Source organism: Aquarana catesbeiana, linkage group LG02 (assembly GCF_042186555.1).
Source record: "Aquarana catesbeiana isolate 2022-GZ linkage group LG02, ASM4218655v1, whole genome shotgun sequence".
In the NCBI taxonomy this organism is placed as follows: domain Eukaryota; kingdom Metazoa; phylum Chordata; class Amphibia; order Anura; family Ranidae; genus Aquarana; species Aquarana catesbeiana.
The window spans coordinates 180,207,160-180,220,199 of record NC_133325.1 but is presented as its reverse complement, the minus strand read 5'-3'; the positions used below and the strand labels follow the sequence as shown (position 1 = coordinate 180,220,199).

At 43.4% G+C, this 13,040-nt stretch overlaps 1 protein-coding gene across 2 annotated transcripts in view; it reads left to right on the top strand.

Moving 5' to 3' along the window:
* The window catches only part of PAN2 (poly(A) specific ribonuclease subunit PAN2), a 71,131-nt gene that overhangs the window by 36,123 nt on the left and 21,968 nt on the right, over nt 1-13,040 (top strand). For both annotated transcript variants that reach the window (XM_073613950.1, XM_073613949.1), the window contains exons 13-17: nt 1,268-1,416; nt 3,486-3,592; nt 6,960-7,058; nt 7,183-7,256; nt 7,414-7,564. In XM_073613950.1, the coding sequence (XP_073470051.1) occupies nt 1,268-1,416; nt 3,486-3,592; nt 6,960-7,058; nt 7,183-7,256; nt 7,414-7,564 (580 nt within the window). The remainder of the gene's footprint in view (nt 1-1,267; nt 1,417-3,485; nt 3,593-6,959; nt 7,059-7,182; nt 7,257-7,413; nt 7,565-13,040) is intronic.

The window sequence follows — 13,040 nt, the reverse complement described above, 5'->3', positions numbered from 1 at the left end:
CAAGTGGTCTTGTTCACTCCTTGTGATGGCATAACAGTGAATGGGGCAAAAGTAAATTAAAATAAAAATACTCAAATATAAACGCACACATAGGTTAAAACATCTGTGAATGGTGATTGAACCACACAAGTGAGGTATTAATGCTAACGTCTAAGAGCAATAATTCTAGCGCTGTAGCTCACATTTTTAACTCTAAGTTGATAACCTGTAAAGGCTTTTAAAGCATCAGCTATGGACCATTTTAAGCACCATAGTTTGTCACAGCAGGTGAGCACAATTTTTTAAATTGTGACATGTTTGGGATCGATTTTTACTTGATGCAAATTTTATTTATTTTTTATCATGTTTATGTGCACTAAAATTTAAGTATGACTGGCTGTGCAAATGTTGTGCAGCATAAAAAAAAAATGCAACTGTCACCATTTTTACACTCCGGGGCTTCTGCTTTCAGAAAATAAGGTTTGGGGGTTTGAAATTTTCTATTAAAAAAAAAAAAAAAAAAAATAATTTTACCAAGTTTATGAATATCTAAATTTCCATGGATGGCCAACAGATACGTAAGGTTCCACTTTAAAAGCATGCAAATGTTTGTGTAAGTCTGCGCTTATTACCTCCTCCTTTGTTTCAAAATGCAGCATTTAACACTTTTCCATTCTACTGATTTAAGTAAAAATAAGGTAATTAAGGCCTTGGAAAGTTCCTGCCTCATATGTAGAAAATATGGCCTTAAAGTGGTTAGAAAGCCCAAACAATTTTTTACCTTGCATTTCGATAAACGTTTAAGCATCAGTATTGTGTGCCCCCCTCGCACCAGCTGGTAATTCCATTCTACAGAGCAGGTAAGTATTTATCTGTTGGTAAAAAAAAAAGTTGTTTCAATATGTTATATTTCTATCCATGGATTAATATTTAATATAGCACTATAATTGTAGCTCCCCATTGAAATGAATAGAAAAATATGCACTGCTGTTGTGTGTGTTTGATGCTTATTTATATTTGTCACATGACTTTCACAGGGGCCTGCTGGGATTCGAGCACCAAAATGTATCAAAAATGCATATGGCTTTTATTGCTGGGGTGTTTGTTTCAAATGCTTCAGATAACTAAGGGAATTGTAATGGCAGACATATTTTAAGATGGATAGATTATTTCATTGGTTTGGTGACAGGGTTGTACTTTTTTACACTCTTTGGGGACTTTCTTTTTTTTTTTTTTTTTTCTTTTGTTATGCTGTTGGCATTTAATCCTCACTTGTCCCCCTCCCCAGCAATTTTGCATCGACAGGAGACTCTGTGATTGGACAGCTGTTTGGATGTGAAGTGGAGAACTGCAGCATGTGCAGATGTGGCAAGGAAACTGTGCGTCTTTCCACAACCCTGCTCTTTACCTTGTCATACCCAGAAGCCAACAGTATGCGTGAGTATAACATCACTTGGATATCACGCGCTCTAATCTGCCAGACACCTACTTTTACACAAGAGTTAGTGTCCAGTGTTGGGCATACTACCTCAGAGTACAACCTACAATAGAAAAGCTTGGGTAACTGTCTCTTATCAAGTTGATAAGCGTGGGTGGAACTCCACTTTAAGCCGTGTGTGTGTCCCTCTCTGATCACCAGGATTACAGTTTAAAGATTTTGGTATTTTTCAAAGCCAGACACAAATAGGTGGGCAAAGACTGCCATACTCTGCCTGCCAATGTGGGAATGCTGTGTCCAACCTTTAATTTAAAGCTGAAGTATAATCTATGTACTGTGGGGGTGTTTTGATTAAGAGCCCTTGCACACTGGGGCGGTTTGCAGGCGCTATTGCGCTAATAATAGCGCCTGCAAACCGCCCTGAAAGTGCCGCTGCTTTTATTCCAGTGTGCAAGCCCCGAGGGCTTGCACACTGGAGCGATGCGCTGGCAGGACGGTAAGTCTTGCTAGCAGCATCTTCGGAGCGGTCAAGGAGCGGAGTGTATACCGCTCCTTTACCGCTCCTGCCCATTGAAATCAATGGGACGACGCGGCTATACCGCCGGCAAAGCGCCTCTGCAGAGGCGCTTTGCGGTGGTATTTAACCCTTTCTCGGCCGCTAGCGGGGGGTAAAACCGCCCCGCTAGCGGCCGCATACAACGGTAAAACGCCGCTAATAGCGGCGTTTTACCGCCGACGCCGCCCCCCGCCCAGTGTGCAAGGGCTCTAAAAAAAAGTGTTCCTTGGCAGGTGTCGGTATGGAAGAGTGGGCATTCCTAGGCAGACTGCATTTGCATGTAAATCCCCAACACCCTCATACAATGCTGATACTTTTTTTGATTTAAAGCACTGACATTCAGTGAATTAAGTGGCAGGCCAGAGACTCAGGCTGGAGAGGAAATTGCTAGATTAAAGTGGGTGTAAACCCACTTTAAAAAAATATAACCCCTCCGACAAAGGCATAATGAGCTAGTATGCCTAGCAGTGCTCAATATTAATATTGAGTGATCATCAAAAGTGCTGATGTGCATCAATAAATCAAAAGTTTATATTGTGCTTCTTCCACTGGGACCATATAATGGAGGAGGGAGGTGATAATGATGTTTTTAAATTGTAGTGATCCGGTGAAACCGGGCTCTCTGGACTCTCACCTTAGAATAAATATGGGCATCAAAACAAGTTCTTTATTGGATGTAGTGTAGTGCCATTCGGGTAGGGCTTCTCTGGTGTAGCAGTTCTCCTGATGTAAAGCACCTATCAGATATGGGAAAGAAGGGGGTTGCCCACCTGTCAAATATAGAAATCCCGTAATCCCAATCAGCCACTTTTCTTATCCAGATACCCCTGTTAGATGCCACAGGTTGGTCTTGACCATTTACCTTTCTCCACTGCAGTCAAAACAATACAACTTGGTCAAACCTGTGATTAGATAATGAAGAAACAGCAGCTCCCCAGTTAGTCCATCTTTCTGCTGTCTCCTCCAGACATCAAGTTCCATTTGTTAGATTTCCAGCACTATTGACCCTGAGGGAGCTAACTAGGACTGAAATAACCAGCACAGAGTTGTTTGGACACAATGACTAGTAAGCCATGTAGACAAAGCATGTGCATATGACGTCTGCACATGCAAATCCAGGGGATATCTCCTAAACCGTGCAGGTTAAGGAGATATCCTGGGTAGCTACAGGTAAGCCTTATTATAGGCTTACCTGTTCAAGAAGTGGTCTGTAAGGGTTTTCACTTTAACATCCTCCAGCCAGAAAATTAGGCAGACTGTATATTGGATTTCACTGTATATGTTTAGCTTTTCAGAGTGTGCATTAAAAGCTGCAGCAAGCAAATTTAGTACAGGGGAAGAGCCTGTACAATTGTATAAGGCTGGAGTTCAGCTTTAAGTGGACAGTGTAGTGAATGTGCAGCTTTTGTGTTTTAAATGGGCCATGACAACAGTGTCCTTGTCACCCCTTGTATATATGTATGTGTATATTAAACTATTTTTCGTTTTTTGGGTTTTTTTTTTTTTTTCCAGGTAAAGATCCACCAGAATACGAGTTTGTAGAGATCCTTAGGAGAAGCATCTGTCTGGAGCAGAGCACCCAAGCTTGGTGTGAAAATTGTGAGAAGTACCAGCCCACAGTAAGTTCTTGACTGCTTACAGCTAGTTTATATCTTCCAGAGAAGAATCAATGGTTAGAATGCTTGAATTAAAAAAATATATATGATTTTTCTGTAAAAGAGAGATTAATATTACACACACATATTCCTAAGAAGCCCTTTCTGGAGTAAAGGTGTGTGTGTGTGTGTGTGTGTGTGTGTGTGTGTGTGTGTGTGTGTGTTGCTCATAAGTTTACATACCCTGGCAGAATTTGATTTATTGGCCTCTGTTCAGAGAATATCAATAACACAAACATTTTTCACTCATGGTTAGTGTGTGGCTGAAGCTGTTATCAATCAACTGTGTTTACTCTTTTTAAATCATAATGACAACTGCCCAGATTACCCTGATCAAAAATTTTACCCTGGTGATTTTGGCCTGATAACATGCACACAAGTTGAGACACAGGGGTTTGAATGGCTAATAAAGGTAACCATCCTCACCTGTGATCTGTTTGCTTGTAATGTGTGGTGTGTGTGTATATAAAAGGTCAGTGAGTTTCTGAACTCCTGACAGACCCTTGAATCTTTCATCCAGTGCTGCACTGACATTTCTGGATTCTGAGTCATGGGGAAAGCAAAAGAATTGTCAAAGGATCTGTGGGAAAAGGTAGCTGAACTGTATAAAACCGGAAAGGGATATAAAGATCCAAGGAATTGAGTGCCAATCAGCAGTGTTCAGACTCTAATCAAGAAGTGGAAAATTAGGGGTTCTGTTGCAACCCAACCAACTAAAATCTCAGCCACCACTTCCAGGAAAATTGTTGGAGATGCAAAGAAAAACCCACAAACCACTTCAGGTGAAATACAGGACTCTCTGAAAACATGTGGTGCGGCTGTTTCAAGATGCACAATAAGGAGGCATATATAAAGCCATTACTATGCAAATGCCACAAAGTATCCTGCTTACAATACACCAAACAGCACAGAGACAAGCCTCAAACCTTCTGGCACAAAGTCATTTGGAGTGATGAGACCAAAATTGAACTTTTTGGCCACAACCATAAATGCTACATTTGGAGAGGAGTCAACAAGGCCTATGATGAAAGGTATACCATTTGTACTGTGAAACACGGAGGTGGATCGCTGATGTGTGGGCTACAAAGGCACAGGAAATTTGGTCAAAATTGATGGCAAGATGAATGCAGTATGATGTCAAAAAATACTGGCCAAGTCGACCTGTCATTGGCTAAAGCAAAATAAATTGAAGGTCCTGGAGTGGCCATCTCAGTCTCTTGACCTCAATATCATTGAGCCACTCTGGGGAGATCTCAGATGTGCAGTTCATGCAAGACAGCCCAAGAATTTACAGGAACTGGAGGCTTTTTGCCAAGAGGAATGGGCAGCTTTACCATCTGAGAAGATAAAGAGCCTCGTCCACAAATACCACATGACTTCAAGTTGTCATTGATGTTGAAGGGGGCAGTACACAATATTAGGAACTGAGGTGTGTAAACTTTTGATCGGGGTCATTTGGGTAGTTTCTGTTGTCATTATGATTTTAAAGTAAACAGTGGATTGATAAATGGCTTCAGCCAAACACTAACCATGAGCGAAAGATGTTTGTTTTTATCATTCATATTCTCTGAAAAATGGCCAATAAATCATTATGCCAGGGTATGTAAACTTAGTGTATATTTATATTATACACATATTTGGGTGTTTGGATCAACAATTTCATTTTGATCTAAATGATGGACGCAGTAAAATTTCAGTAGTGAAATGAGGTTTACTCGATTAACAGTGCGCAATATGCATCAAAACAAAATTGGACAGGTGCATAAATTTGTGCACCCCAACAGAAAAACCACATCAATATTTAGTAGAGCCTTCTTTAGTAGATAAAAAAGCATCTAGACGCTTCCTATAGCCTGAGTGTCTGGATTTTGGATAAATGTATTTTGGACCATTCCTCCTTACAAAACATCTCCCCGTTCAGTTAGGTTTGGTTGCCGAGCATGGACAGCCCACTTCAAATCACCCCACAGATGTTCAATGATATTCAGGTCTGGGGACTGGGATGGCCATTCCAGAACATTGTACTTGTTCCTCTGCATAAATGCCTGAGTAGATTTTTGAGCATTGTTTTGGGTCGTTGTCTTGTTGAAATATCCAGCCCCGGCGTAACTTCAACTTTGTGACTGATTCCTCAACATTATTCTCAAGAATCTGCTGGTATTGAGTGGAATCCATGCGACCCTCAACTTTAACCAGATTTCCAGTACCGGCACTGGCCACACAGCCCCACAGCATGATGGAACCTCCACCAAATTTTACTGTGGGTAGCAAGTGTTGTTTTTCTTGGAATGCTATGTTTTGCCGCCATGCATAACGCCCCTTGTTATGACCAAATAACTCAATCTTTGTTTCATCAGTCCACAGCACCTTATTCCAAAATGAAGCTGGCTTGTCCAAATGTGCGTTTGCATACCTCCAGCGACTCCGTTTGTGTCATGTGTGCAGAAAAGGCTTCTTTCGCATCACTCTCCCATACAGCTTTTCCCTGTGCAAAGTGCGCTGAATTGTTGAAGGATGCACAGTGACACAATCTGCAGCAATTTCATGTTGTAGGTCTTTGGAGGTGGTCCGTGGGCTGTTTTTGACCGTTCTCACCATCCTTCGCCTCCAATATTTTATGTGGCCTGCCACTTCTGGCCTTAAGAACTGTGCCTGTGGTCTTCCATTTCCTTGCTATGTTCCTCAGTGGACACTGACGGCTTATCTCTGCGATAACTTTTTGTAGCCTTCCCCTAAACCATAATGTAGAACAATCTTTGTTTTCAGGTCATTTGAGGCCCCCCATGCCACTCTTCAGAGGAGAGTCAAAGAACAACAATTTGCAATTGGCCACCTTAAATAATTTTTTTTTTTTTGATTGGATGCACCTGTCTATGAAGTTCAAGGCTTAATGAGCTCACCAAAGCATGTGTGTTCCAATTAATCAGTGCTAAGTAGTTACAAGTATTAAAATCAACAAAATGACAAGGGTGCCCAAATTTATGCACCTGTCTAATTTCGTTTTGATGCATATTGCGAATTTTCTGTTAATCCAATAAACCTCATTTCACTACTAAAATATTACTGTGTCCTTCAGTTATTTGGTAGATCAAAATTAAATTGCTGATCCAAACACCCAAATATTTATAAATGACACTCATGGAAATTGTCAAAGGTTCCTAAACTTTTGTATATATGGTTTCCAGAACTCAAGCCAATTGCGTCTATTACATCTTAATTCTGGTCCTTGTTCACTTTTTGGATCCTATAGTAAGCAGTGTTTGGAGCCCTCTTGATCGGTGGAAACTATCCTAAATCAGACCGTTTCTAAGCAGATGATTTCTTCCCACAGGTACAAACCCGCAATATTCGTTGTCTTCCTGATGTGCTGGTTATAAACTGTGAAGTTAACAGCACAAAGGAGGCAGAATTCTGGAAGACACAGGCAGAGGTATAGTTGACTGTTCTTTGCTAACTGACTGTCTCCTATTCCTGCTGCATAAAAATGTATGCATAGCTAGATTTTATAATATGCAATCTTTACACTGCCACTATCTGCCATTGCATTTTTACAGTATGCTTTCAAAAAGTCACTGATGAAAATAGAGCCATCTGTTCCAATTCCTTATGAAAGCAGCCCAGGAGAATGGTAAGAACCTACACTATTATTATTTTTTTTTAATAAATCATGTCTTTTTATTGTAATGTATGTTTTCCCAACAATGTAACATGTTATGTTTTATAGCCCTTAAATGATGTGGATATGCCTGCTGTCAAGCTCATATAGTTTACCTTTTTCTTATTAGGAATGCGTTCAATATTCCTGAGAATGCCCCTCTCCCACCACTGTTGCCTTCAGTGGAGGAACTTCGCAACGTATGGGTGCCATACTCTCTAAAGATGAAGTTATCTAAAAACAAAGAACTTGAGGTTCTAAATTGTGAAGATAATGAGGAGGTAAGAGCTAGAAAAGTATGGCCCGTTTCACACTGCAGCTGTACCCAGTCTTTTTTGTTTGGTTACCCCGCAGTTTCGCATAGTATGTTAGATCGTGGGTTTTTTGGAGTGTTTTTCTAAAATCGAATTAAAGACTTGGTGCAGTTTCAGAAAACGTGCAACCTAATAGTCTATGGGGAAACCGTGGGTTAACCACTCAAACTGCAGATACACCTGTGCTGCAGCCATTACTATTCTCAAAGTATTGCTTGTCTAATTCTACAAGCATATTGGCTAGATCCTTCTAACCAGATGCCTTGGGACTGTTATAGTAATACTGGCCCATATTCTATTTAATACAGTGCTATAAAAAATAGGACACCTTATTAGAGGGTCTGGGTACAGATGCCAAGAGGCAAATGGCTTGTGTGAAACTTACATGCCACTGTGCAGCTAAAACTTCACCCACACAATTTATCAGGGGTCATTAAAGAAAAACGAAACTCAAAGCTGGGGCGGGGGGAGAGAAAGGAAGGCAGAGCAAAGGACTAATTACTAATATTGCACATAGTCTCGCAGTAGATGATTTGTTAACTGTGGAGGCGGTCATCTTGGTAGAAGCACAGGGCTCTGTTACCTTATGTCAGTTCCTCCGTCAAGGAAAAGGATAAACTGCATAGTGACAATCTCCGAATGCTGATGCTTGCAATAACAGGCACAGTGCGTTTTTAGATCTCAAACTGCAGATATACAGTTGAGGCTTCAAGGCTAAAGCCCCATACACACTATTAGATTTTCTGCAGATTTTGGTCTTCAGATTTACCAAAACCATATAATACGTCAAACCTTAAGTTATAATTTGTATGCTATGAGGCAGGCCCTTGCACTACATGGATTTGGTAAATCTGAAGACAAAAATCTGCAGAAAATGTAATAGTGTACGGGGCTTTAGTTGTGTTTTAGAAACAAAAGGCATTCAAGACATGGTACGGTTTCTAGGGTGCTGCTTGGTCACAATTAAAGCAGAAGTTTAAATTTTTTTTTTTTTTTTTCTTTCCCCCTGGGTTCTTTTCAATCCCTTATTGGCATGCTGATGACTTCTGTAACACCTGTCCGTTTTCATTACATACCTTATTTTATACCTGGTGATTTTTGTTGCTGGGATTCTGCTTCTCAGAGCAGTAAAGGCAGATCATGTCGTGTGAGGGGCCAGCAGAGTGCTGTACATAGCTTCTTGAAAACATCACAGCACCCTGCCACAGTACTCCTCTCTTGTCCTCAGCCTTGATGCAAGCAGTAGGTTGACTGGAGGAGGAGTGCCGATTATCAAAATGCCTTAATGGGGGTATTTCAGTCTGGAGGCTTGGGGGTGTTCTAGGCAGGCATGCATTTACATGCCATGGGTAGCAATTCGTTTTGGGTGCTAAGCCTCCTTAATTGCAAAAACATGAAAGCAACAAGCCAGGGGCAGTTAAGCTGTGGAGGATAGTTACATGATGCTGTATAGCCTCCAGATAGGTAATGAGTCGGGACTGTATCTGACTTGTTGCAGCTTCTAATGCACACTTTTTTAAGGCTCATTTACATTTGCTTCAGTTTTACACTTGCTTCAAAACAAGGCTTCGGACAAACTTTGTTTAAAGCTCTCTGAACGCTAGTCAAAGCCCCTGTCACTAAATAAAATGGTTTGCTTACAGTCCTGTTTACTCCTGCTTTTGCTTTGATTCAAACATTATACCCCATGTAGTTTTAGTGGTGCTTCAAATCCTCCATAGTAGTCTATGGCAAAGCTTGCTTAAAGCCTCATTGAAGCTCCACCAAAGCACCAAGCAAGGTGTAAACAGGACTGTAAGCTAACCATTTTATTTAGTGACGGGCTTTGACTGACTGGTGTTCAGAGAGCTTTAACAAAGCGTGTCCGAAGCCATGTTTTGAAGCAAGTGTAAACTAGCTCTTAAGAATGAAGATTAAAGCTGGAGTGTAGCTCTAACCACTTGCCAACTGCCTCACGATGATATACGTCGGCAGAATGGCACAGGCAGGCAGAATCACGTGCCCACGCGACAGTCACTCTCTCTCACACACAGTCACACTCTCTCTCACACACAGTCACACTCTCTCACACACTGTCACACTCTCTCTCACACACTGTGTCACACTCTCTCACACACAGTGTCACACTCTCTCTCTCACACAGTGTCACACTCTCTCTCTCACACACAGTGTCACACTCTCTCTCTCACACACAGTGTCACACTCTCTCTCTCACACACAGTGTCACACTCTCTCTCTCACACACAGTGTCACACTCTCTCTCTCACACACAGTGTCACACTCTCTCTCTCACACACAGTGTCACACTCTCTCTCTCACACACAGTGTCACACTCTCTCTCTCACACACAGTGTCACACTCTCTCTCTCACACACAGTGTCACACTCTCTCTCTCACACACAGTGTCACACTCTCTCTCTCACACACAGTGTCACACTCTCTCTCTCACACACAGTGTCACACTCTCTCTCTCACACACAGTGTCACACTCTCTCTCTCACACACAGTGTCACACTCTCTCTCTCACACACAGTGTCACACTCTCTCTCTCACACACAGTGTCACACTCTCTCTCTCACACACAGTGTCACACTCTCTCTCTCACACACAGTGTCACACTCTCTCTCTCACACACAGTGTCACACTCTCTCTCTCACACACAGTGTCACACTCTCTCTCTCACACACAGTGTCACACTCTCTCTCTCACACACAGTGTCACACTCTCTCTCTCACACACAGTGTCACACTCTCTCTCTCACACACAGTGTCACACTCTCTCTCTCACACACAGTGTCACACTCTCTCTCTCACACACAGTGTCACACTCTCTCTCTCACACACAGTGTCACACTCTCTCTCTCACACACAGTGTCACACTCTCTCTCTCACACACAGTGTCACACTCTCTCTCTCACACACAGTGTCACACTCTCTCTCTCACACACAGTGTCACACTCTCTCTCTCACACACAGTGTCACACTCTCTCTCTCACACACAGTGTCACACTCTCTCTCTCACACACAGTGTCACACTCTCTCTCTCACACACAGTGTCACACTCTCTCTCTCACACACAGTGTCACACTCTCTCTCTCACACACAGTGTCACACTCTCTCTCTCACACACAGTGTCACACTCTCTCTCTCACACACAGTGTCACACTCTCTCTCTCACACACAGTGTCACACTCTCTCTCTCACACACAGTGTCACACTCTCTCTCTCACACACAGTGTCACACTCTCTCTCTCACACACAGTGTCACACTCTCTCTCTCACACACAGTGTCACACTCTCTCTCTCACACACAGTGTCACACTCTCTCTCTCACACACAGTGTCACACTCTCTCTCTCACACACAGTGTCACACTCTCTCTCTCACACACAGTGTCACACTCTCTCTCTCACACACAGTGTCACACTCTCTCTCTCACACACAGTGTCACACTCTCTCTCTCACACACAGTGTCACACTCTCTCTCTCACACACAGTGTCACACTCTCTCTCTCACACACAGTGTCACACTCTCTCTCTCACACACAGTGTCACACTCTCTCTCTCACACACAGTGTCACACTCTCTCTCTCACACACAGTGTCACACTCTCTCTCTCACACACAGTGTCACACTCTCTCTCTCACACACAGTGTCACACTCTCTCTCTCACACACAGTGTCACACTCTCTCTCTCACACACAGTGTCACACTCTCTCTCTCACACACAGTGTCACACTCTCTCTCTCACACACAGTGTCACACTCTCTCTCTCACACACAGTGTCACACTCTCTCTCTCACACACAGTGTCACACTCTCTCTCTCACACACAGTGTCACACTCTCTCTCTCACACACAGTGTCACACTCTCTCTCTCACACACAGTGTCACACTCTCTCTCTCACACACAGTGTCACACTCTCTCTCTCTCACACACAGTGTCACACTCTCTCTCTCTCACACACAGTGTCACACTCTCTCTCTCTCACACACAGTGTCACACTCTCTCTCTCTCACACACAGTGTCACACTCTCTCTCTCTCACACACAGTGTCACACTCTCTCTCTCTCACACACAGTGTCACACTCTCTCTCTCTCACACACAGTGTCACACTCTCTCTCTCTCACACACAGTGTCACACTCTCTCTCTCTCACACACAGTGTCACACTCTCTCTCTCTCACACACAGTGACTCTCTCTCTCTCACACACAGTGTCACACTCTCTCTCTCTCACACACAGTGTCACACTCTCTCTCTCTCACACACAGTGTCACACTCTCTCTCTCTCACACACAGTGTCACACTCTCTCTCTCTCACACACAGTGTCACACTCTCTCTCTCTCACACACAGTGTCACACTCTCTCTCTCTCACACACAGTGTCACACTCTCTCTCTCTCACACACAGTGTCACACTCTCTCTCTCTCACACACAGTGTCACACTCTCTCTCTCTCACACACAGTGTCACACTCTCTCTCTCTCACACACAGTGTCACACTCTCTCTCTCTCACACACAGTGTCACACTCTCTCTCTCTCACACACAGTGTCACACTCTCTCTCTCTCACACACAGTGTCACACTCTCTCTCTCTCACACACAGTGTCACACTCTCTCTCTCTCACACACAGTGTCACACTCTCTCTCTCTCACACACAGTGTCACACTCTCTCTCTCTCACACACAGTGTCACACTCTCTCTCTCTCACACACAGTGTCACACTCTCTCTCTCTCACACACAGTGTCACACTCTCTCTCTCTCACACACAGTGTCACACTCTCTCTCTCTCACACACAGTGTCACACTCTCTCTCTCTCACACACAGTGTCACACTCTCTCTCTCTCACACACAGTGTCACACTCTCTCTCTCTCACACACAGTGTCACACTCTCTCTCTCTCACACACAGTGTCACACTCTCTCTCTCTCACACACAGTGTCACACTCTCTCTCTCTCACACACAGTGTCACACTCTCTCTCTCTCACACACAGTGTCACACTCTCTCTCTCTCACACACAGTGTCACACTCTCTCTCTCTCACACACAGTGTCACACTCTCTCTCTCTCACACACAGTGTCACACTCTCTCTCTCTCACACACAGTGTCACACTCTCTCTCTCTCACACACAGTGTCACACTCTCTCTCTCTCACACACAGTGTCACACTCTCTCTCTCTCACACACAGTGTCACACTCTCTCTCTCTCACACACAGTGTCACACTCTCTCTCTCTCACACACAGTGTCACACTCTCTCTCTCTCACACACAGTGTCACACTCTCTCTCTCTCACACACAGTGTCACACTCTCTCTCTCTCACACACAGTGTCACACTCTCTCTCTCTCACACACAGTGTCACACTCTCTCTCTCTCACACACAGTGTCACACTCTCTCTCTCTCACACACAGTGTCACACTCTCTCTCTCTCACAC